The sequence below is a fragment of the Marmota flaviventris genome, chromosome 16 (genome assembly GCF_047511675.1).
Source record: "Marmota flaviventris isolate mMarFla1 chromosome 16, mMarFla1.hap1, whole genome shotgun sequence".
NCBI classification, from domain to species: Eukaryota; Metazoa; Chordata; class Mammalia; order Rodentia; family Sciuridae; genus Marmota; species Marmota flaviventris.
Window position 1 is genome coordinate 47,137,888 of NC_092513.1, and position 27,089 is coordinate 47,164,976.

Genomic DNA, 27,089 nt, shown 5'->3' on the forward strand with positions numbered 1-27,089 from the left:
AGGTGTCCAAGAGCTTTTTTTCTTTCAAGGGAAGAAGAGGCTGTGAGTTTCAATATGCTCCTGTCTTCAAAACTGACTATGTTTCAACAGTTATTCTCTTTGTATTAAATTTAAAAAGTTATAATCTAAAACTGTGTCCTTAAAAATCAGGGCTCAGTTCTATCATAATCATTGTATTTTACTCTTCTGTTACCTCATTAGTCAAATAGCTGAGAAAATTGGCAGGACAAAACCTGAAAACAGTGGAACTAAGTGATGCTATTAAGCAATTTCTTGATCCCCCCTCAGACCTCCCCAATGAGCTGCAGCCTTCAGTCCCTCTCCTCTCCCTTCCCCACCCCTCAGGGCCCAGCTCAGCACCTGTCCCCACCACACAGCCAAACATCCTCACCACAAACTTACTAAATCTGACCCTCTGAAGGTGGAACTCCTTTCGAACAAAAACCCTATTCCTAACTTTAGAAACCACAGTATCGTATTTGTGATTCATATTTTTTAGTCAGATTACATGTTCTTGAATTATTTAAATGTCCACCTAACAATTCACAGAGCCAAACAAACAACTCAACCATTCTAGAAGGGAAAAGATAATGTCTTACCTGTAGTGCCTGAGAAAAACCATTACTGGTTTTCATTGACCACAAACTCAATGAGTCAGTAGTGTGATGTGGTTGGCATCAAAGCTAATTCTAATTTGAGCCACAGAAATAAAAGTAGAGTAGATGGAAGAAAGGAATCTCCACATCAGAGCACACCAACTTTATAGTGTTCTACTTTGTTTGGGGGCCCTTACTTTGGAAGAGACCTGGGAAATTGGCAGATGTTCAGAGGAAAACACTAGGTATGACAGTGAGAGACACGTGGGACATGCTGTCGTCCTCTGCTCTTTTAATGGAGGCAAATCTTGCCCCAAGAAAGCAGTGGTTCCAGAGGGTCACCCAAAAAAGCATCTTATACTCAATGGATTTTAACTGGGTGGCACCACAGGGAGAAGCCAGTGTTTGTTAGGGAGGGAGGTCTCTGGCCAGAAGCTATGGGAGGCTCTTCTGGCTATTCCAGGATGGAACTGACAAGACTTGGCACAGATGTTGTGCTCTGTTTTTCTCATATTGAGAAGCAAATAGATGGTTCTGCATTCAGCATGGGAAATTCCTTATCATAATAACTTGGTGAAATAACTGTAATAGATCTCTAGCAAATCATCCAAGTGTACAACATAGACGTGTCCTTAAGATGAACCTGATCATGATTATAAAGCAAAGGTAAAAGGGTGAAAGAAAGAGAGTTTGTTACTATCTATGGGCAGATTCTCTTCCAAAGTTCTATCTATGTGAGGAGCTCCTTGGTAAATACGGGCCTATAGTTCTCTAAAGGCATTTATACTTTTCATGTCCACAGGATGGGGGCACCGCCCTGCTGGCTGCCAGTCAGTATGGGCACATGCAGGTGGTGGAGACCTTGCTGAAGCACGGAGCCAACATCCATGACCAACTTTATGTGAGTGTGTTTTCAAGCGGACACTTGCTCCTTCCTTCATCACACACAGCATTGCAGTCTAAATCCAGATGTTGGAAACACCAACTTCAAAAACATTTTAAATTGGGACTTTCATCTGAGACATCAAAAGGCAAAGATATAGTTGACCACATGAGCTTTTTCTATATAGAAACCATATAATATTTACCCATCATTTTTTTTGTCCTCAGTCTTAAATGTTGTGTGTCTGAAATATTTCAGATACCTATGCACATTAAGGTCTTCAAAATCATAAGATACATAATCACTCATATCATGATGACCACATAGCCCAGCATGTGGACTTGCCAATAACCAAAATATACTGTCTTATTGTATAGTCATTTGTGAGGAAGGACACAAGGAGGAGAGAAGCAGGTGGGTGGGAGGGTGCACCATAGACCTTTGAAAGGCACCCATTGCTAGTGTGGGTCTATTTGTAGCTAATTGGCAATTATCACATTACCTTGGGGCTCTTTTAATTGTGACTGTCATTCCATAGGCTTCATGGAAAATGTTTTCCCGGTTTTGTAGGGGAAAAAAATGAAATATGGGGAGATGAAGTGACTTGACAGAATCTCGTGGAGAGGAGGGAAAGAATTCCTACCTCCAACAATCTAGGAACCATATTCTAGATTATCCCCAAACTAGGTTTTTAGCCCTTATGCCTAGGGCACTCTGCTTTCATAGCTGGATAATGAGCTGTGGAGGTGTGAACGTTTCCACTGGAGTACCCTTTCCAAGTTTACCTAGTTAGCTCTGATAAATCACAGGCCTCTTTGAAGTCCATGGCAACTAGCCTTACCCCTCTGCACTTCAAAATCTGTGACACTCTTTGAGCCTGCAGCATTAAGAGTAGAATGAATGAGTTACTTGATAATGATCTAAAGGAGTGATTCTCAACTCTGGCTGCCCATTAGAAGCACCTGGGGAGCTTTAAAAAAAATATTTCAATTCCCAAGCCATCCAAAAAGAGTGAGGGCACAACTTGAGCAACAGGTGGTTCTGACATGTGGCCAAATCTAAGAAACACAGGCCTAAAGCTTTAGCTATTTCTTTTGCTTTATATAGGTAAGGTGTGCCTGAGTGTGTTTACTAGTGCATATATGTGTAGATTGATAAGAAGAGACAAAGTCTTTGAAAAGGGAAATTCATTGTGATTTTCATAGCCATCCAAATTGACTATGGGTAGAGAATTTGTACTCATTAAAAAATATTCTTCCAGAAGACTCTTGGAGGACACATACCGCAGAAATACAGAGTTTTGGGGGGGAACCTCCGATGCCAAATTCCTTTCTATTGTAAGCCGAATCAAAAATTTTATGCATCGATAAAGGGGAATGAAGGGAAGGAAGGAGAGATGGGAATAGGAAGGACAGGATGAATAGGACATAATTTCCTATGCTCATACATGAATACATGAGTAGTGTAACTCCACATCATGTGCAACCACAATAATGGGAAGTTATACTCCAGGTATGTAAAATATGTCAGAATACATTCTACTGTCATGTATAGCTAAGCTACCCAGTCAGCTCTAAAATAAATAAAAAGGTTTTTTTAACACAATTTTTTAAAAAATTGTGCATCACAACTTCCCTTTACTCTCACCCGAATATACCAAATACGGGGATGGGGAGCAGGGGTTAGGGATCCCTTCTAGGAACTGAAACTTGCAATGCCAGCGAAAAATGCATCACTGCCCCAGGGATGCATAGATGGTGCAGTTCAGAAAATTCCTGAGAGCAGCCGCTAAGGGCATGGTAGACTGAGGCATTAGGGAGCAGCTGGGATTTCTATCCCTGTATCTGCTTAAAAATCTGTACAGACTAATTTTTTTTTTAATTATTATTGCCTTGAGGGCAGTCTGGCAGCTCAGCTGACACCCACTGGAAATCCAGTACCCTGCACATGAGGCGCCTAGTTGAACTTGCAGGGAAAGGTGTTTTGTGTTTCAGCTGTTTGTTAGCATTCCCAGCTGGAGGTGTCATAATTAGCTGGGCTGGGTGGGTGTTTTCCACTAAGGTGTGCTCTGAGTTTTCCACTGCAATCTAGAAACAATGAGGCTAACCCTACTCTGTGCATGCCCTCTGGGTGAAGTGAGCATTTGGGAAATGTGTGCTCTCAGTCAATCATACATTTACTGCAATTACCTGGTGACCTGTGTCCATGAAAAAAAGAAATGCCCAGAAGACAGAGGCACCCAGTTAAAAAGAAAATGGGAGCTCAAGTTTTGGGCTTTTATGCCTCACCTTTTACATTTGTTGATGTCTCCTGGATTGGGAGCATCTTTGTGGAGATTCTTTCAAAGGGCAGTTTATCTGAAAACATCATACCTTTTAATTTTTGTTGTTATTCTGTGGTGATGGTGATAGTGGTACTGGGAATAAAACTGAAGGCCTTGCACGTGCTAGGCAAGTGCTCTACCACTGAATTATATCCCCAGCCTATTGTGCCTTTTAATACTCAGGGAAACTGTATGTTAAGGAGACATGGATAAGGGACCAAGAAAGACAAAGGTGTAGAAAAGATCAAATTGAAAGGACATTTTTACACCCTATTCATAAAAACACACAAAATAGGTTTGAGGTATTTTTGTTGTTATCTAACACTAAGCTCATCATTAAAAAAAAAAAAAGGAGGGGCTGGGGATGTGGCTCAAGTGGTATCGCGCTCACCTGGCATGCGTGTGGCCCAGGTTCGATCCTCAGCACCACATACACACAAAGATGTTGTGTCCGCTAAAAACTAAAAAATAAATATTAAAAAATTCTCTCTCTTTCTCTCTCTCTGTCTCTCTCACTCTTTCTTTAAAAAAAGGATAAAAATCTAAAAGGAGATGAAAATGGAAAATTATATTAAATGTATTTTTCACTTTGATTTATTTAAAAATAAACATAAGACATAATTTTTGAATACTTTCAATTTGCCTTCTTTCAGGATGGAGCCACTGCCCTCTTCCTAGCGGCCCAAGGTGGTTACTTAGATGTTATTCGATTATTGCTGTCTTCAGGAGCAAAAGTCAACCAGCCAAGGCAGGTAATGTCCATTGATGAAGTTTGCTCAAGTGCATGAGGCTGTTAGATGTCCTCTAGCAGGACATACCTAAGATACCCAGTCAGCTCTAGGCATTCTTTGAACCCTTTTGCCTCTGTGATGAAAACTTAATCTTTGATTAAGGTTTCTCCTGGACTATGCTTTGGACTAACCAGAAAGCCTATGGAATCAAGTTGACATCACCATCCGGTGTTTTTAAAACTTGAGTGTTTAGTCTGAGGTCAAGTATGCATTCTGCCACCTCCTGTTCAAATAAAGTATGACTGCACTGAAATAATGAGTGTTGGCTAGCCTGGAACATAGGTAAATAGAGGCAAGTCCTGCCCGGCCCCTCTGCTGATACTCTGCCTTATCTCCTATCCCTACCCCCACTTTCCTCCACCACACATAGAGGAGCCCAGGCTGTTGGAATCTTGGGCAGATTCTGCACCTTCATCTCTCAAAATCATATCACTTTTGAGATTTCATTTACCAACAGCCTATTAACATCTGGCTAGTCCATCCACAGATACTTAAAGGAACAGAAATGCAAGCTAACAATGGCAGCACTTGATGAGCAGTCAAGAGCCCTCCAAAAGTAAGGAAGCATAATATGTTGCTCTTTCTCTGCCCCAATTAATTTTTGAGGGGAGGGGTGGTACCAGGGATTTAATTCAGGGGCACTCGACCACTGAACCACATCCCCAGCCCTATTTTTGTATTTTATTCAGAGACAGGGTCTCACTGAGTTGCTTATTGCCTTGTTTTTTTGCTGAGGCTGGTTTTGAACTCACAATCCCCCCACCTCAGCCTCCCAAGTGCTAAATTTACAGATGTGCGCCACGCTGCCTGGTTTGCAGCATGGCGGCACATCTGTAAATGTGAGACATGACTATAAAGGTAGTACTTAGGGTAAAGCCAAGTTGATGTCTTACCAGTAATGACCCCCAGGCAGGTTTCCATTGAAATTGACCTGATAAGGGAATACCTAGATATTTACAGAATGCCTCTCTAAGGAATCTTCCGGTTGGTCTGAGGCCTTGGCCATAAGCTTTGTGGATCTTCAGAAGCTCATTAAAAACTGAGGAAAGAAAGCGCTTTGGGATATAAGGTCTGGATTACAGAGTTCTGTATTCAGTAACAAGTTGTGTGGTTTTGAACAACAAATCAACCTCTCCAGCCTTCATCTGAAAATTAGGAAGCTGGGCACTATGAACCTAACAACACTTCGAGTTTGTCAAGTTTTGATAGTTGTTTTATTCAACATTCAATCTGTGTTTCCTAGCACATATCATGTGCCAGGCACTGCTATGAATGTAAAGTTGTATTTTTAGAATTTTAAAGATCTTAGCTTTAAATGGTGATAAGAACGCTATTCAGAAAAAGTTGAATCCTAAGACCTACCAAAGCTGATATTTGGGATGGAGTTTGTTATTTTCTTGACTATCCTTCTTATTTTGAAGTTGTTGACTGATTCTGAATCAGAGATTTCATTATACCAAAATTAATTAAAGAAATTCATTGTTTTTAGACTGTATAAATTTGATTTGGAGATGATTATCCAAGGTGCCACTGTGAACTTAGGCATGAGATATTGTCAAGATTATCAAGCGTCTAATACTTCCTCCCAAAATAATTTATGGCACTTTGACAAATCTATTTGTAAAATATATTTTATATTTCATATGCCAAAGATTCTGTATGTAAACAAACAACAATAACAACAAGGTTGATAGATGATGTTTCAAATGTTGTATCCACTTGAACCTAAATTGAGTCATGCAATGACCCTGAAACCAAAAGTTAAAGAATAAACCAACACTGCAGCAGTAACCACAACATGTGGTTGTTTTCATTCCTAGGGAGTGAGGATAACCTGGTCAAAGGGATTGACCTGACCTCTGAAGACCCACCCTTGAGTTAAGACACATCCTTCCAAAGAATGCGCCTCATGGGCTCATTTTGAATTGTTCAGAGCCCAGCTCTGAAAGCACCATTATTCAGGAAAGGGGTGTTTTATAAAATAAGAATTGCTTTGAGAGAAAAAAGCAATGGAATTTTCCCTTTTTATAGAGTACGCTGACCCCATTGTGTTCTTAAATCATAATCAGTTTTACTACTTGCTGTGAGTATATAATGAAAGGCTCTTATCTATCCAGGTCAGACTAGCCCAAGTTCTGCCTTCTTTGAAATTATAACTCTGCTGATTTCATTCTGTTTTTTAAAAAAACAAACAATATCATAAAAGTGACAAAAGTTATATGAGTCCTGGCTGACTTTTTTACAAGTAATAAGGACCTTAAAAAAAAAAAAAAAAGAATTGTAATTTCAAAATTTTCATTAAGATGACCTGCACCTGGTAGTATGTTACAGGCAGAGCATCTGGATACCAACCTTTTGCTCTGAAATCTCAGCTGACATATTGTGTCGTTATCAAAAAATTCTCAAATTTACAAAATAAGGACAAGGATATTTGCCTGGTTTCATTTCTTACTATCCTTAGATAAATCTGAGTTATAATCTTTGTGCTGCCATTGTATGGAGTCCCCCTACTTACCGGTTTATGACTACAGGATGTTAATAAAGTTGCTTTGAAATTGCTCAGCTGACATTTGATCAGAGCTGCAGGGAATCTGAACTGTACTAAGAATGACTTTTCTTTGTAACTCTACCACTGAGAACGAAATGGAGACCTTTTTCATACTTGGTGCTGAGGAAGCATAAACACAAGCAAGCCCCAGTCAGGTGTGGGAATGACTAAGCTTTTAATTTGAAACTTGAAGACTTTCCTTCCACACCATCCACATAAAGAGGCCAAGAGATCCTTGAACTCCACAATCACTCTAAAATTTCATTTTTCTTTCTTTCCATGTGTCCTTTCCAAGTAGAGTTGACATGAGTCAAACCTTTGAATCAGTAGCCAAGATGCCTACTTAGTCTATTTTTCAATCAATAAAATTCCTGGATAGACTGGTTTCCAACTCAACTCAACCACCTTATTAAAACAATATTTTCTAGAATTGCAAAGGCCTGATTTGGTTTACCCAGAGCTGAGATTTGACCTCTCATCACTCTCTCTTCCTGGTCCTCTTGTTATGCTACTCTGCTTTTCTCTGAAATCCAACAGAAAAGCCATCTAATAAATTGACTTCTCTAGTAGAGGCCTTACATTGGATTTGCACACAGAGTTGCTGGAACCTAGAAAGTAAATGTTTTCCTGGGTTACAGGATTAGAGGGGCAAATACAGAGGTGGATAGGGGAAAGAAGAGCAGACAGATTGGCACAGTACCTGGGGCTATGCAGACAGGAGCAGACAGACAAGGCCCTGCTGCTTGTGGAGGGCAGTGACAGAGTTAGCCCATCTGCATACGGTGACACTCAGAAGAGGTGTGTTGACTGCCAGAAGATATTCTGGAGCTTGGGCAGAGGATCAAAGGGATCTGGAAGCCTGCAGCACAGAATGATCTATGACTGGGAACTAGAAGACTCTAAAGTAGGGCTCAAGGGGTAATGTACCAGTCCCAAGAAGACAGAAAAGAGCAGCTAGGGAACCAGATTCAGGGCTCTGTGTGGGGAGAAGTCTGGTAGTTATGGGGACATGAATATATTAAGGAAATGAAGCTCTGGTTTCATTTATTAACTACATGACCTTGAGCAAGTTGTTTGCTTTCCCTGAACCTCGTTGTTTGTTTGTTTGTTTGCCATAGGTTTGCTGTGAGAAAATTAAATAAAATAATTTCTGCAAAATTCTTAATGCAGCAGCTCTAGATCAGGGTAGGACTGGTAACAACATTGTCTTGATATTTGAATCTCATCTGCTACTGGTGATGCTTCCTTGCATCTCTTGGACCCTGGCTTAGAATAGAATTGATCCCCAAGACTGTCTGGCCTGAGTCTGCAAGTAGAAGTAGCCATAAACAAGGACTAGAAGGCAGCAGAAACAGGGAATTAGTATCTCTTCATATACTTCTTCCTATGGGTTTTAGTTCTTTTTTCTAAATTTTTGAAAGCCTAAATAAGACCATATAAAATTAGTTTCTACTCCAGGTCAAGTCATATGCTCCATCTCATGCTGTGATCTATCCCTGCAAACCAAAGGCTGAATGTTCCCTCTGATAAGAGGATGCTGATCCATAATGGGAAGGCATGGAAATAATGGAGGAACTTTGATGGGGCTAGGATCATCTCGTGCTGTGATCTATCTATAAAATATCTTAGAGGATACATGACTAGAACAACACTGTTGGAAGAAACTGCAAAATTCACCCTGTTGAATTGTCCATCTAGTGTCTGAGTCCTTCCCACACTAGTAAGCTGCTGTTGAACACCTGCAGGCCTGGGGAACTCATCAGCTTAGTTAGTCTTTAGCCAGCCCTCATTATACTTTCTTTCTTACAGTGACCCCAAGTTTCCATGTGGCTTTTATACATTAGTCTTCTTTTTATTACTTGGTCTGCAAAATAAGTCTAAATCCTTTTCCACTTGATATGCACACAGATAGTAAATAATAGCTATCATAGCCCTATTAATCTTACCATTCTAAAGATAAATGGCACACACCTGTAATCTCAGGGACTCAGGAGGCAAAGGCAGGAGGATCACAAGTTCAGGCTGGTGGCCAGCCTCTGCAACTTAGCAAGGCCCTAAGCAAACTAGTGAAACCCTGTCCCAACATAAAAAAGGCTGGTGATGTGGCTCAGTGATTAAGCACCTCTGGGTTCAATCCCCAGTACCAAATAAATAAATCTAAATGCTCTTTTTTCTTTTCTTTTTTTAATAATTTATTTATCTTAATTGGGTATATATGACAGCAGAATGCATTTTGATTCATTGTACACAATTACAGCACAACTTTTCATTTCTCTGGTTGTACACGATGTAGTGTTGCACATTGTGCAGTCATACATGTACCTAGGATAATGATGTCCATCTCATTCCACCACCATTCCTGCCCCCATGCCCCCTCCCCAACCCTCCCTCTCCTTTGCCCCATCAAAATTCCTCCATTATTTCCATGCCCTCCTATTATGGATCAGCATCCACTTATCAGAGAGAAAGTTCGGACTTTGTCTTTTGGGGATTGGCTAACTTCACTTAGCATAATATTCTCCAACCTCATCCATTTACCTACAAATGCCATAATCTTATTCTCTTTTAATGTTGAGTAATATTCCATTGTGTATGTATGCCACAGTTTCTTTATCAATTTGTCTAATGAAGGGCATCTAGGTTGCTTCCACAGTTTAGCTATTGTGAATTGAGCTGCTATAAACATTGATGTGGCTTCATTACTATGGTATGCTGATTTTAAGTCCTTGGGTATAGACTAAGGACTGGGATAGCTGGGTCAAATGGTGGTTCCATTCCAAGTTTTCTAAGGAGTCTCCATATAAATCAATAAACAAATCTAAATGCTCTATTTTCTTTTTTAAGTGCAATAGAGAATACAACTTCCACTTCACAGTGATTTATTCAATTTCATATATTCTGAAACTGTGTTGTCCAGAAAAATTCAAAAACTGATTTAAATAGTTTAAAATGTTTTTCCCATTCTGATTCTTTCCAAAACCCTACAAAAAAAAGCTAAATTGATTTGTTTTCCATCATTTTCATTATGAAAATGGAAGCTAAGAGCATTGTAAAGAAGGAAGAATAAGGAAAAAGAAATGGAGCTGAACAGAGAGGAAAACCTCTCCCATTCACAGCTAGATAATCACCTGATAATTAGATTTGACTGTAATGTTCTAACTCGCACACAACCCTCTGGGTTCAAAAAACAGATTAGGAGAAGCAATTACCCATCATGAAATACATAGGTGACCCCCACATCTGCTTTTACCAGTTATTCCTTCCTGCTCACAATTTACTCACAGACACTGGGGAGAATCAATTAAATAAAGCAGGTGGAAGTACTTGGGTGAACAAAAGTAGAAATTAAGTTGCTTATGATGAATAATACTCAGATTCAGTTAACTTTCCTAAGCATCTTTCAGCCTGTTCTCGTGCCCACCACCTTTATATAGATTTCCTCCTTCGGCAGTATTGCTGTGGGGCTAATATTCTTACAGATGAGGACATGAAGCCTGAGAGGGATTTGCCTAAGATCTTACAGGCAGAAAGTGGTGACTGCTTTCCCCAACATGACTATACCGATTAAGAATAGATCTGAAGCCAGGCTCAGTGGCACACACCTGTCATCCCAGCAGCTTAGGAAGCTGAGACAGGAGGATTGAGAGTTCAAAGCCAGCCTCAGCAAAAGCGAGGAGCTAAGCAACTCAGTGAAACCCTGTCTCTAAATAAAATACAAAATAGGGCTGGGGATGTGGCTCAGTAATCAAGTGTCCCTGAGTTCAATCCCCGGCACAAAAAAAAAAAAAAGGAATAGATCTGAGTATGACTGTGATAAACTGATAATAGTAAAAGCTGATCCCAGACAGTACCTCTCAGCACTCTTCCAAATTCAGTTTTACTAGAACAACCCCTTGGGAAGCATACCCATCTGGCAGCCCAGCTCATGTCCCTGTCTGCCCTCTGGTGGAGAGAACAGAATGGACCCAGAGCAGACAAACAACTCATCAGTTGCTGAGTACCAGAAAACCCACATTTTAGGTCTCTGGAACCCAGATGCCCTGTCCTGCCTCCCAGGACCCCACCTATACCCCTGTGCCACAGCCTCTAGATTGCCCACCTGCCTGCCAACCCATGTCTGTCCAAGACCCTGTGACGGTATGTGATCCTCCTTCTCTCTGGAATGAACTTTCTTCAGTAAAAAAGACCCTCTCCTGGGTCATCATGTGCCTTTTTATCCATACTTTAATGCAACACTGCAGTCATACAGAAATTTCCAGGTTTCTTCTCCTCTAGACTAGGTTCCTTTAAAAACATTCTAGGTCTCTGGAACCCAGAGGAGATGTTTAACAATTGTCAGTTGGTTGGATAAATGAGTAATTGATTAAATCCGGAATCTGGGAGAATCGAACTAAAGAATGTAGAAATGTTTTAGCTTTGGAAACAATAAATCATACCTTAATTTGTACTTAAAATCTGTACTTTCAATAAAAGTGATAATTTGCTAATGACAAACAATACTCAGATTCAAGAATATTTCTAAGAGACCCCAGGGAAAGTATGAAGGAGTGTGAAGCAGGCGAAAATGTCTTCAGCCTTCCTGCAGCCTTTGTTTCAGGACCTCTTTCCCCACCTCTCCCAGGACAGCAGCGCCCACATCCTCTGACCTCCTCTCGGCAACCCCAGTTTCTCCTGGGTTTTTCAGTTTGACATTTTGCACCACCTACTCAATTGTCTTGGCCTTCTGTCTTTTTGCCAGGACAGCAATGGACAGTCATCCTGTGCCTCCTTTCGCTAATAGGCTTGGACTGAAATTGCACTCTACAGCAGAAAATGTAACTTTAGATTCTGTAACAGCATCAGGTTGTCCTTTCCGTCCCCATTCCCACTGATGGGTAAGCCAGTGTTCTCTGGCTGAAGCAGACTCTTGGTGCTCTATTACTGTAAAGACCTCTGAGGTTAAATTTAGCCAATTCTGGATCCTGCTCCCTCCTCCTGTCCTTCTCTCCAAAGTGACCTAAGATCTCAAAGGCCATGCTTCTACCCTGGCATCAGGATAGACTCATGCCTGAACTTTGTGCTGGCCTCTCTTGTCTCCATACATCCTGAACTGGTGCCCCCCCCCCCCCAAAAGCAGCTGGTTTCACATAATGTTGACCCTGCCATGGTCTCTGCTCATGAATTTGTGCCTCTCTGTGGCCTTGTCTTCCCAAACCCAGGCTTATTCCAGGCCACTGTTGCCTGAGCACTTCTAGTCCACAGGCAGACAGGAAGTCCTGGGTACCCGGGGGCCTGGTAGATGCGGGTCATAGGGGTTGTGGGATGTTTCAGGTCCACGGTCAATGGTGACAAGTCTCATCACCATTTCTTTTCTATCTCTCAGGCACTAGCCAAGAACAGAGCTTCTGTAAATCACTTATGATTTTCTTGGGCTCCATCCCAAGAAAAGGAGACAATCCTTCCCCATCTGGAATTCCCCATAATTTATCTGGGTGTTTCCACCCTTAAATTACTTACCTTCCTGTCTCCACACAACCAGACTCAACCCGGAAGGGGAGGAAAGTGTGGACACTCCACCTCTCTTGCTTCTCCTTCCTACACGAGTGGGTTTTTCCATTTTCTGTATCCCTGGCAGGACCCACCCTACTGTCAAATCCTCCATCCTTTGGGTATTTCACCTTGTCCTCTCTGGAGTCATTATTTCAGCCTCGGGGCTTCTTGTTCCCAAAGAAGTTGGGGAATAATAAAAAGAAATATTACCAAAAATATTGCCCTGCTTAACTCGCCAGGGTGTGTCACCTGCTAGAAAACACAACATTACCTTCACATAAAATGAACATAAGCTCCCTTAAAACATGATGTGGCTGTGGGGGACATGAGTATAGAAAATAAAAAAGAAATGTCTTGAGTTCTCTGACTCTACCTTAAAGGACAATTCTCAGTTTCCTGTGGTTACAAAGGACTTTCACTAGGCAGGATGCATTGTGTGCACATGACTGAGCACCAGAAAAGAAATTAGTGGTCTGGAGGAAGAGGAAGGGAAAGACAGCCTGGCTTCTTTCTGGATGTTTGCAATCTTGTTCTGCCTGGTGCGCCCTGCTGTCCCCTGCACATTCCCAGTAAGATCCCAGCAAAGTTCCCACACAGCCTTCCTCAAAATCTGTACCACACTCTGGGGTTAAATGTCTAACCCTAAATGACAGTTTTTATAAGCCCAAAATTGGATATTGGCAGTCAGGTAAGCAGTCCAGGCACTGCCAAACGCCAGTGTATGTCAATGGGTTAAGAACACTCTCTTCTTCACTGGAGACTTCTTGGGAGCATATCAATCAGTCGGAGGGTCAATCTGCCTTTATCAAGTTCTTTCCCAGGGTTTTTGGTTTCGGAAACTTGGGGTCAAGCACCGAAGTCACACTGGCGGCCTCCTCTTCCCGCAGGATGGGACAGCGCCCCTGTGGATTGCGTCCCAGATGGGCCACAGCGAGGTGGTGCGGGTGATGCTGCTGCGGGGTGCAGACCGCGATGCCACGCGCAATGTGAGTATCCGAGGGATCCCTGCAGCCACCAATCGGAGCCACCCAACAGACTCCACACAACCAGGCTTGGATGTACACAGAAAGTCGGGTGTTTCTTTGTCTGCAACTCACCTGGGCTTCCTCCCCATCTCCACCTGCTCTTTAGCAAGAAAACAAAGTCGAAGTGAAAGTCCAAGTCGGTGGAAACTTCGATGGTGCCATGAATTCTGGGCGGAGTGGGGAGCCACGGAATCTTGCTGGGCCTCCGGCCTGTGGGTCATGGAAGGTCATGCATGGTGTGCAAGGTCATGCATGGTGTGCAAGCAAGCGATACCCCTGGCTGGCTGCATCTCACCCCTGGTCTCCGCAGCTGCAGACTGCTGCACCACATTCCCATGCTCCTGCTGTCCACATTAGCTTCCCAAGGTGTCACCTAATCCACTTGGGTGTGCCTGGAACAAGCCCTTTGCCCCAGGGGAACTAAAAGGCAGCTTGGGGAGATTCTACCCACACCAGGCTGTTTGCTTTTTGTCTCACTGTGCCTGACCTCTTTACCTTTCTATCACCTTTGCCTATGTGACTGACCCACCTTCCCCTCTCCAAGTCTAAGCCCAGAAAAGGAAAATCCTAAAATACATTTCCGACTGCTCACATGTCCTTTCTCCCACTCTCTTCTTCCCACCATCACTGAAGCCAGAAAACAAAAATCTGTTAAGCCCACCTTCCTTCTTCCTGATGCCAGATAAACCCTAATGGTGACTAGAGGAAAGTTCCAGAGCTAATTCTACAAATGACAGCAAGTGATAAATCAAAGCAGGAAGCTTTGAAAAAAAAAAAACCTCTTCTTGTACCAAAAGCGATGACAGAAGCTGAATATTAATTCTTGACTTTGTCCTTAAATTCTTTTTTTTTTAAGCAGATTTCAACCTACCCACCTGGCCCCCTGCCATCAAACACAGGCAAATGGGTACACAGAGGAGACTAGGGCAAAGTTGTATAAATTTTTAAAACAGTACATACAGTACAACAATAATCTAAATGGTTAAAAACAGTTAGATGATTTCTGCTAAGTCACCAGCAGCAGTATTGAATCCATTAATACCCTAAAAATATGCTCTTGAAATTCCCCCTTGTCTCTGACTCCATGTTCTAAGGGACTGGGGAATTATGAATTCCCAAATGCAGACTTCTAAGTTAATATAACGATCACATATTGTGTCTAATATTCTTCACGCAGAATTAACTGCTTAATATGCCCCAGACTGCTCCGAGATTGAGACATTGCTGATCTGTGCTTCATTTACACACTTTGCCTATTTCTGGCAAACACACTTATACTCGCAGTTCTCAACTGACATTTAGTTCTCAGCCAACCCAGACATATGTTAATAATCAACTTTTATTTTCCTGTTTCTATTCAGGACGGTACCACAGCATTGTTGAAAGCAGCCAACAAAGGGTATAATGACGTAATTGAGGAGTTGCTTAAATTCTCTCCCACTCTTGGTATTTTGAAGGTAAGACCTAAGAGAAATGATACAATCTAGAAAGGTAACAGGTTAGAAAATAAGTTCTTATTGGGGACTGCAGTAGAATTTGGGTATAATCAGCCTGGGGAGGGCATTCTTAAGAAGACACACCTCCAACTTCACGGTGCTGGAGTTCCAAGGGTACTAGTAAAAATGAGAAGGTGGTAAGAGGAATAAACTGAGTCTGTAGTATTCTAGGAAAAAAAAGATAATTGTAATGAAATTGCTAAATGGAAAAGTAAACCATATTGATATCATTTGGAAGATTTGTGAAATCAAGGAAGAATGCTCTTCTCTTCATTATCCTAAGCAAAGAATCCCTGGGCTTGGTTACCTTAAATGAAATAAAATTTGCTTCAAAGATCTGAAAGCTTCAGAAAAATGTCCTCTGGGTCTTCCACAAAACAGGGCCCAATCCTCTTCAGTAAGTTTTAATACTTTCAGATTAAAATATTTATAAACTATAGTGAATGCTGAGGGTCAACAAACTTTTTTCTATAAGGGACCAGATAGTAAATATTTTAGGTTTTCTGTCATAACTGCTCTACACTGTTGTGGTGGTGAGAACTCATCCAGGAACAATAATAACAAATGGGGCTGACTTCCCATAAAACTTCATGTACTTATGGACACCATATTTATGGAATTTTGTATTTTCACATTACAAGATATTCTTCTTTTAATCTGTATTTAATCATTTAAAAGTGCAAAACCAGTTCTTGGCTTGCAGGGATACAAAAACAGGCAGTGGGATAGACTTGACTGGCAGACAGAAGGCCACATGTATGCCTCTCCTGTCTTCTCAAATAGAGGATGCCACATCTTGGCACAGTGGCTTAGCAGTTTGGGAACTGTGCCCTCAGAGTCTGTCAATGTGCATAAAGTCTACTTGCCCTTGAAGGCTTTTGGGACACTTCCTGTCTGTCCTTTAGAGTTTTTGACTTCATTCTTGCCGTCAGCTAACACAGAACTGCTGCTGTCAGTGTATGGGTCCTTCCAACACTGAGCCACTTCTGATCTTACATGAACTTGGAAGACAGAAAACTGCACTTGTTAAAATCATTTGTAATGTAGGAATAAATCATCTTTGAAAGTGAATTTTATGAAGAAAAGGGATGGAGCTTTAGAAACATTATCCAGTCTTTTTCAAACAGCTCTTTTAAAAAAATTTTTTTTAATTCATAGCTGTTGCTCATAGGTAACATTGATAGGCTGGTTAAGATATAGATTTGAGAAATATTACTAAATTAGTAAATTATAACACTTTTGAAAGCAACCATAGAAAAATGCTATTTTTGCTAGATTTTTTCCCCCTCTTCCACAAAACCAGCATAATTTTTAAAAATTTATTTATTTTGGTACCAGGGATTGAACCCAGAGGCGCTAAACTACTGATCCACATCCTTAGCTCCTTTTTATAGGGTCTCACTAAGTTGCTTAGGGTCTTGCTAAGTTACTGAGGCTGGCTTTGAATTCGTGATCCTCCTGCCTCAGCCTCCTGAGCCGCCGGGGATTATAGGCATGCACCACCATGCCAAGCTCAGCATAATTTTTATTAGTCATTAATTACAAAACTAAGTTTGAACTTGGGTACTGTTTATATACATCTGTACCCTCTGGAACCAATGTCCTGTGGTTGCCCATGATTCTTATGTAAGTGGTTATATTCTCTTCCCCTCCCCTCCCATGTCCAGCTACATGCTACATTTAGCTGCTTCCTTATTTCAATGAACATTTTCACCAAATTTCATATAATGTTAGTAACTCATCCAGTAGGGCCATTCTGTGCTTAGAAATAAATATTCTAGCTCCAGAGTCGTGGGGGAGGATGCCTCAGCCCACATATTCTTCTTGCTAAATGCAGTGACTGCACGCCCACCCCTGCCCACCAGAGTGGGCAGACATAGTGACTAGCTGGGCTGACAGGTGGTCCCACTGGCCAGCCAGCTGTTCCTCCGGCCCTGCTCGAAGTGGCTCACCAAATGTACAAAGACTATCTGTGTTATTCAAAAAAAAAAAAAAAAAAAGTTTGGCACAGCATTGCTGGGTATTTTTGCAGCAATTCCTAAAGTATATAAAACTGCCTGAAGTTATCTGTACTGTGGGTCAGATTCCTTGTTTCATTTGCAAAAAAAACACTGGCAATATTTATACTTATCATAAGCTGTGTATCCGAGAATACTATAGCAGGTTCTGATATGACTTTGAAAAGTACAAGGGGAAGGTAAGGACAAGTAAGGTTCTGACATTACAGTCTCATCACTGAGGTAATTTAGGATGAAAGCCAAGCTAAGCGCTGATATGAGCTCCTTCCTGACACACACTGTCTTTTTCTTCTAGAATGGGACGTCAGCACTCCATGCGGCCGTGCTCAGTGGGAACATTAAAACAGTTGCCCTTCTCCTGGAAGCAGGGGCCGACCCAGCCCTGAGAAACAAGGTACCTATTTCTTTTAACCCCATTTGGTCCTTGTGCAAAGAGATAAGACTACATCCTCCCAAGCCAGAATAAGCATTTTTCTGGCTTCAATCCCTATTTTCATTCTTATGCACGGGTAGTGTATGCAAGGTTGCTATAAATAGTTTATTCCTGAACAGTAATTTAGACCCAAGGAATTGTACTAAAAATCCTGTGTCATCAATGGTTTTTCTGTTAACAGTGGTGCAGGCTTCCAGCAGGGATGAGAAAGGCAGGCCAAGCAGTTATTATGGCGAGGAAGTATTATTGGGTTTTTGTTGTTGTTGTTGTTTTGAGTGTTTTGTTTTGTTGGTACTGGGGATTGAACTCAGGGGCACTTAACCACTGAGCCACATCCCCAGCCCTTTTTTGTATTTTATTTAGAGACAGGATCTCACTGTGTTACTTAGTTCCTCTCTAAGTTACTGAGGCTGGCTTTGAACTCATGATCCTCCTGCCTCAGCCTCTTGAGCAGCTGGGATTACAGATGTGCACCATTACACACAGAAAGTATTATTGTTCTGTCATCAGAGATGTGCCCTAAAAATGCCAGAGTTCTGGTAGCTAACCACCATTCCCATAAGTTGGATGTCCATGTCTTAAGAATTGTTTGCACTGTTCGGTGACTATGTGGGGGAAATGTTGCCTTTATATTGTTAAAGGCAGCCCATGTCACTGTTACAAAACTCATATTTTTTATAGTCCTAAATCCTTTTTACAGTTAGGCCAGGGCCAGAGATGTAGTTCAGTGGTAGAGCACTTACCTAATATGCACAAGGCCCTAAATTCAATCCCTAGCACTACAAATGAAAACAAACAACAACAACAAAAATAGTTACCATTAGGCCAAAGTTGGAATTTGGAGAGTATACAATAACAACGGCAGGAATGTCATTGTACTTCCTCCTATTCAGCATCTGCCTCAGCTGTCACATGCACAGATTCAGGGTGAGGAGACTAACCTAGCAAAGATCTAAACTACCCATTTTTTTAAAGATCTTTTTTTTTAATTTGTTTTACTTAGTTTCACATGACAGTACAGTGATCTCGACATATCAGACATTTGAATCAGATGAGATATAATTTCTCTGAGTATACAGGTTGCAGAATCACACTGGTCATGCAGTCACATATATACACACAGTAATAATAATGTCTGTTTCATTCTACTATTTTTGAAAGAGGATGCACTAATCAATAAGGAAAGGTATGAAAAGAAACTTTTACTTTACTCCATACTTACACACTCTTTGAATTTTATAAATATCTATTACTGTTTAAAATTATTTTAATAATAAAAACAAAACATGGGGTTGGGGTGTAGTTCAATGGTAGAGCACTTGCCTGGCATGTATGAAACCCTAGGGTTTGATCTTCAGGATTGCAAAAAAGTATGTGTGTGTGTGTTTGTGTGTGTGTATAATATCATGACATTTTGAAAAGAAGCCATTAAGAAGTGCCTATTAAACAATATGCCAGGGGCTAGGGATGTGGCTCAAGCGGTAGTACGCTCGCCTGGCATGCGTGGGGTGCTGGGTTCGATCCTCAGCACCACATAAAAAAAAATAAACAATAAATAAAGATGTTGTGTCCACTGATAACTAAAAAATAAATATTAAAAATTCTCTCTCTCTCTCTCTTTAAAAGAAAAAAAAACATGCCAAAGTCAAGGGTCATTTTTTTTTCCGTTTTACTTAGATTATAGAAGTATTTTTCTTTTCCTATTCTCAACCTTGAATTGCTTGATGATAGCGTTTCTGCTTATCTCTTCCTGGGATACTCAGGTCTGTTCTCCAGCCGGCCTGGTGGCCAGTTGAGATCACAGTTGCCTTTCTTTTAGATCTTACCTTTAGATCTTATGCATGGACTTTCAGAAGAGGTCAGTCTTTGTTGGTGAACTATCCAGGACTGAATTAAGCAAGGGGGACATATTCAATCCCTAGCCCTTAATATAAGACTTGAAACATGCAATTCCTCCCAGCATAATGCAATAATCTTCAATCATAGTGGTTTGGGGTAATGTCCAGTGGGAAAAGTGCTGAACTTTGGCCTATCCTAAAACTGCTTCAGTGTATATATTAGTGCTCATGTTGGAGCCTCATACTACTGAAGCCTTTAGAGTTCTGGGAAGCCCTCACCTGTCTACCAACTACCCTAGAGAAGCCATCGTCTTTAATGGCAGCTCCAGAAGCAAGGGTGAGCCTCTTAGGACTCTTGAGATAGTATTCTTGGCTTTCATTCATTCATTCAACAAATACTTATAGAACACCTAGTAGATATCATGCACTGTTAGTGCTTGTGCTGAGGATACAGTGATGAATAAGATTCACATCATCTCTGCTTTCATGGAGCACAGAGTTTAGTGGAGAATTAAAACAACTAAACAAGCAATTGCAATATAAATGATACGAGCTATAAGCAGGGAAGTAGAGAATGCTATCAAAGGCTTCCAAGTTGAAGTAACTTCTGAACTGTATGGAAGCACTCTTTTGTTCCAGGGGTCCTACCACTTCTGTTCTGGGGCTTCAAGGCCCAGATGCCCAGAGAGAGGACTAACCAGTGACCCTAATAGCCACTCCTTGCACTATAGCCACCCCTGCCCTAGGTACAGGGGTCTTGTGTTTCCAATATCCCTAAATGAGCACTGAGAACACATTTTCTTCCAGAAACAATGGGAAAGTGGAGCAGTTTGATGCGATAGTGTCGAATATGAATATGGGCCTTAGGTTCCTGCTCCATAATGAATAAGATGGCCATGAAGGGCTAACCTGGGTACCAGCCATCATGAAAATCCATACAACCTTGGCAACCTGGGAATTAAGTGGGGACCAACCAGAAGAGAGGAGGATGGACAACCAGGTTTTTAGAACACATAAAACCATATCACCCTAAGTCCTTTATTTTCATATTGCTGCTGAGACACATTCTTCAAGCAAAATTTAATAATAAAGCTCATTTTTCATGGAAAAGGATGTGAACATGCAGGCAGATGATCACACAAGGCACTGAGAAGTGAGCAAACTTATAGACATTCAGCTCCATAGTTCCTTCTTCCTCCTGACTGCAGTGGCTCATCTGGCCACCTCTGGCGTGCTCACCGCTCATCAATAACTGATATAATCAATTCAGTTATTCCTGAGTGTTTACTCTGGAGACTGAGTGAAGCTAGGTCTGTTTATCAGGAGCATTTCCCTGCAGGCCCAGGTGTTAAGCTTGTGCAATGTCTGCTCTTGCAAGAACTAAGCACATAGTAGACTTTGACCTCATGAAAGGGCCTCTGGCATAGCATAGCAGTTTCCTTTCTGATTCAGTCCAGGGGCAACATCAAAGGTCCCATGTGGTGGGCACGAGCACAGCTACAGAACATGCCACACAGCAGACCGCTGTGGCAAAGTCATACTTCCTCACAAGTGAGGTCCCAGCCAGCAGGTAGGGAAGCAGGGGTCAGGGAACAAGATCCAGCCTAGATGACGAGGACAGCAGGCGCTTCACCTAGGATCAAGTTCCAAAAAGCAGTAGATGGTCCATGAGAAAAAATACATGAAGCAGGTAACGTCTATATGCAAGCCCTCCCTCCCACCATTCTATGTACCTTTTTACTCTTTTATGATCTGGCCCCAAAACATGTTTTTGATTCCTTTATAACAACTGTTTTCAAAGTGTGGTCTGTGGACACAGGAAGGTCTTCAAAACCTTTTCAGGGGATCTAAAAAGTCAGCACAGTATTCTTGATAATACAAAGATGAACTGCCTTTTTCACCATACGGACATTTGTTCCAATGGTGCAAAAGCAAGAGGGGGCAAGCACATTGGCGACGTGGTACACTTCAAAGCAGGAGCACTAAATGATACTGGCAAAACAGTTTGCAATCCTTTGTAAGTTATTTTACAAATTTTGTCAATTACTTTTCAAAAATATTGATCTTTAAAATGTCTTTGATGAAGCAGTGAAAAAAATGTTAATTGTATTAAACCTTAACTTTTGCTGAACATCTTTTAATATTCTGTGTGATAAAATGGATAATGCATTTTTGCAGCCCACTGGAGTACAATAATTGTTTTGAAAGAAAGTCCCTCTGCAGTTGTTTGTATTGCAGAGTGAACCAGCCACTTTTTTTCATAGAACGCCATTTATACCTGAAAGAACAACTTCTATGCACCACCACAAGTTCAAGGCTGACAGTCCAAAAAGGCTTTTCTGAAAAATCAGTCGTAATATTAATGTATGTTGCTATTGCACAACAAAATGTGTCAAGATTCGGAAGATCTACATAACTCTGTGAACTGTTTTCCAAATGAGCAATGCATGATGTCACAAATAATGCATGGGTAAAAGATTCACCTATCAATAAATGGACCTGTGGATTTTTTTTTTTATACCAGGGATTGAACCTGGGGCACTCAACTACTGAGCCACATCCCCAACCCTTTTTATATTTTATTTTAAAACAGAATCTTGGGCTGGGGTTGTGGCTCAGTGGTAGAGTGCTCTAGAGTAGCCCTAGGTTTGATCCTCAGCACCACATAAAAATAAATAAATAAAATAAATGTATTGTGTCCAGCTACAATTAAAAAATAAATATTTTAAAAAACCCAGAATTTTGCTGAGTTGCTTAGGGCCTCGCTAAGTCGCTGAGGCTGGCTTTGGACTTGTGATCCTCCTGCCTCAGCCTCCCAAGCCACTGGGATACAGGTGTACACTACCATGTTTGTGGATTTTAATGTAGCAGAGAATTAAAAGTTCATTGATGTGGTGTCAGGTCTCACATTGCAGTTAAACTTTAAGAAACTACCTCTTGTTGAAGTTTGGTGTAGCATCCAAGAAGAATAGTTCAGAGATCCACCAACCTGTTAAAATCTCCTCCCTTTTCCAATTCTGTATCTGTATGAAGCTGAATTTTCTTCCTGTGCTTCAACGAAAACAACATATCACCAAACACTGATGCAGAAGAAAATATGAGACTCCAACTGTCTTTTATTAAGCTACACATTAAAGACCTATGCAAAACTATTAAACAATGCTACTCTTCTCACTCATTTTTTTCTGTTTTGAAAATGTAGTTATTTCTCCATAAATATGTTATATATGCTAATCTGTAATGGCTTTATTATTTTCAATACATTAGGAAGTATATTTAAAATTTTTTCTGTTTTAATTTCTAATAAGTCAAAACCAAAATATTGTTAGAGTGCTCAATATTTTTTAAGCATAGGCAAGGGTCCTGAGACTACAAAAGCTTGAAAACCATTGTCCTATAACACCTATTACCTGTGGGAGGAACTGGATTCCTGAGTGTTTGGAGACTGTCTCCATAGCAATGAGAAAAGAAAAGACTTTAGGTGATGGGGGATACCTGTGTTGAGTTACTGGTTCAGGTGAAGGTCGTAGCCACGAAGCTCTTCTTTCTTGGGTTTTGTTCTGCTCTGTGTGTTTCCTAACTCTGCCTTCTCATCCACAGATACGTGTCCTAACACTGCAAGTTGTCACTTATAGGTGCAAGCTGAAAAGTTGATTTCATAGCAGCAAAAAGTAGAAGAGTGGTCACTAGAGACTAGAAAGGGGGGGGTGGGGAAGAGATAATAGAGGGAATCAGATAACAGGTGCCAAAATACAGTTGGTTAAGAATAAATTCTAGTGTGCTACAGCACCGGATGGCATAGCTTACAACAATTTATTATACATTTGTTAGAGAACCAGAAGAGAGGTGTTTGAAGCTTCCCAACACAAAGAAATGATAACTGTCTAAGGAGCGGGAAATGCTAATCACCCTGATTTGATCAATACCCTTTATTTGTATATTCAAATTATCACATTGTAGCTCATAAATGTGTACAATTTTAAAAATAATAAATGAATTAAATAAATTGGAATGCAGAAGAAAGAAAAGATACTTGCCCTGTGTCCTAAGTCCCTATTGGACAGACCACCTCACATAATAAATAATTAAGAATAAGGTATCAACTTTAACTTGACTAGTGTTTGTGAGCAGAAATAAGATGCACTACACGTTGTGTTGGAAATGAGGACATAATGATTTTTACAACGTAGGTCCTACCAAAAAAACTCCAGGAGATTCTTAAGGCCCTGGATGGAAAGAAAAATAACACTGAGATCAGAAAGTAACAGGTAACATTTATATGCTTAAAGGAGATTTTTATTGCCTTAATACACAAGAGTGTCCAATGGGGATTTTTCATTAGTGAAGGAGAAAGTTGTGGGTCAGGTGCCCTCTTTGGAGTCCCTGAAATCACACCAGCTATGGGAAATCACTAATGACCATCTCATCTTGTTTTCAGGCCAATGAACTTCCGGCAGAACTCACCAATAATGAACGTATATTGCGTCTCCTCCGAAGTAAAGAAGGACACAGGAAAAGCTAAGTTAGTCTCATGTTTGACAGAAAGGTAGAAACCTAAACCACATTGTCCAAAAAGAAAGTGCTTTTTGCCAGGTGTGGTGGTACATACCTATAATCCCAGCTACTCTGGACGCTGAAGCAGGAGGATCGCAAGTTCAAGGCCAGCTTCAGCAACTTTGTGAGATCCTGTCTCAATATAAAAATAAAAACCAGGGCTGGGGATGTAGCTCAGAAGTAGAGCTCCCCTGGGTCAAATCCCCAGTATCTATCTATCTATCTCTCTCTCTCTCTCTCACACACACACACACACACACACACACACATACACACACACCCACACACACACTTTTCAATGTTGAAAATGCTTTTAAAAAAGAACATGCTTAGAATGCCCATCCTGTGGGACCCTAACAAAGAGCTGAGTCAAGAACAGAAGAGCTCAAGGTCCCTGTCCCCTCACTTACAGTGAGTTTATTACACTGCCCTGAAACTCAGTTCCCAGGGACCTAGCATATTCATGGATTCCACAGAAATTCATTTGCTGCTAGGCTAACTTGTGTCTCAGAGTTAAACTCAAAGTTGGACAGGGTTTTCAATAGTATGCAAAGAGACACAAAGTTTTGTTCCTTTTAAAAACCGAAAGATTGACCTTTCAATGAATTGATGCACTTTTGCTTTTGTGTTAAATGTAGGTGTGCTAAAATACGTAGATGCATCCTATTTTACATACATGGACCTAAACGTATGTCATTTCAGTGTTAAATGTTTTCTTCCACCGAAGATCATAGCCATGATAATTGAGAATCAATGACGTGCAAGCATACATTAGGGAAAGCCACTTCTGACAGCCACCATGAGCTATTTAAGAGGGACTGTTGAACTATAGAATGGGCAACCCATATGTTTGTTGGTTAATGCTAATCTTATTCCTGACATGTAAAAATCCTTTTCACTTAGTCAACATGGTAGGTATGTTAGGATACAAGTGGCAAATTTGAAAATCCAGAAAATTATAAACTATAAGAAATGTAGGCTTGTCTCTTTTGAGATTTTATTTTGGTTCTATTGTTGGGAGTCTATTTCCCATACAACAAATAAGTAGACCTAATATGCTGTGGAATCTTGAGCTTCCAATACCACACTGCTTGATACAATGACTGAGGTCCTCAGATAAAATATGATATATGCAAGTACACGATGCTATCACTATTGCAGGAGTATAAGTTATAAAAGATGGTTGTTAGTATTTGGTAAGTGTTCATCTATGCATGGTCTTGGGTTGATGGATTCCAAGAAGGAATTCTGAGTTTTATTGAATTATTCTTTTAAGGGGAATTAAAACTTACATTGAATGCACTTTATGATCAATGGTGTCTAACTGCCTCTGTCGGTGCCTAACTGCACACACACAAAACTAAACCTTCTTTATATAATCTCCCATAATAAATTCTAATAGTATTTCTGTTATTTAAATACATTGTTAATTTTCTTGCTCCTGTTTTGCTCTGGTTTCTAGCCAATGTTCTGTGTAAAGACACATTAATATGGAGAGAAATATTATAATCCCAGAATAAGTTTTGTTTAATCAATTTACAGTGGTGCTAAAAGCATCATCTTTAAGTCAGTAAATGATAGAATGTAATTTTTGAAAGTACAAGATATTCTCTTACATTCTTATGATTAATACAATAAAAATAAGCATATTTATCAATGTCACAAGCAAAGCCACAGCCTTCAGAGATACCTATTACCTGACTAGCTATACAGAAATCTTCAGCCTAATTCCAAGATGAAAGATTAGAAAGCTCTGTGTTGCCAAAACACTCAATATAAACATTTTGGTAGCTACAAAGCAGTGCCAATTTCCTTGTTGACGTTCTTTTATTCAGCAAAGTTATACAAACACACATTTTCCCCTGTGGGAATTTCAAAAAGCTATATTCATTTTTAAGAAGAAAATAATGTGGCCTTAAATGCTTTATAATTTTCCCTTTAGTTAGCCCTTATACCAAAAATAGTTGCTCATCCTGATCCAAAACAGAACCGCTTAATGGGTAAATGACAAATTTTCCAAAGACAAAATCACAGACTTAATATTTTTAAAGTATGTTGTCATTGGTCTATTCCTTAGATGTGTTAAGTGGATAATGTTCTTGAATAATATTAGGGCCTTAAAAATGAATCTAGTAGCTTTAATAATATTTAATGAAGGCCTCTTACTATAGGTAGGAGGTGTCTAGCTTAGAAGGAACACATTTGAACTATAGGAAATTATTATATTATCTACAGCGGCAATGATGATCAATCACCTACCAAAGACCGAACAGAAGGTCTGTTCTTTTAAAAATTACATTTTAGTTTGCACCACATGTAAATGATTCTTATTTTACATTTACCTAATTCACAATTCAATTAGCTCTGCATCCTAGGACTTAAAACTATCAAGTCTTAGTGCAAATCATCTGCTTACTTAAACTACAGAAAATTTTCATTACATGTATTTGTTTGATGACACATTCCACATTGTCATTCAAAATAAAGTTAATATACTACCCAGTTTGCCTTTGCTGATTTTTTTTGCTTGTTTTCAGTCAGACGTTATTTCTGTGATTTTTAATAGCATGGGATTTTAGAGTGAACAATTCAACTCTGTTGGTAAATGTGTTGATTTGGGGGATCCTGAATAGAACTTCAAACTTTATTCTACTAATGGGTCTATGATTTTGTTATTTTTTTTTCCTGTTACATATCAAATGTTTAATATATGTGTCACCATTACTATATTTTTAAACAGATTCTCTACCTAAGTGCACAAATACTCATTATTTGTATTTACTTATTTTTACATATATGCTTTCAGCAAGTCTTGAAGCAACAATTTGATTTTCATAGGGTACACGAAAATATTTTTTTAATATTTATTTTTTAATTGTAGTTGGACACAACACCTTTGTTTTATTTATTTATTTTCATGTGGTGTTGAGGGTCAAACCCAGGGCCTCACACATGCTAGGCGATTGCTGTACTGCTGAGCCACAACCCCATCCCAACATAAAAATATTTTACCAGTGTTTAAAAGTAATAGCTAAATTCTAAACATTACTTCAGA

At 40.2% G+C, this 27,089-nt stretch overlaps 1 protein-coding gene across 3 annotated transcripts in view; it reads left to right on the plus strand.

The window, feature by feature from the left end:
- Ankrd29 (ankyrin repeat domain 29) overlaps window positions 1–26,536 on the plus strand; it is a 49,211-nt gene extending 22,675 nt beyond the window's left edge. For 2 of the 3 annotated variants that reach the window (XM_071602851.1, XM_071602852.1), the window contains exons 5-10: window positions 1,399–1,497; window positions 4,456–4,554; window positions 13,558–13,656; window positions 15,057–15,152; window positions 17,505–17,603; window positions 23,919–26,536. In XM_071602851.1, the coding sequence (XP_071458952.1) occupies window positions 1,399–1,497; window positions 4,456–4,554; window positions 13,558–13,656; window positions 15,057–15,152; window positions 17,505–17,603; window positions 23,919–24,002 (576 nt within the window). In that variant the 3' untranslated portion in view covers window positions 24,003–26,536. Of the gene's footprint in view, window positions 1–1,398; window positions 1,498–4,455; window positions 4,555–13,557; window positions 13,657–13,801; window positions 13,922–15,056; window positions 15,153–17,504; window positions 17,604–23,918 lie in introns of all 3 variants that reach the window. The other variant, XM_071602853.1, reaches the window with a different exon arrangement.
- Window positions 26,537–27,089: the final 553 nt, after the last annotated feature.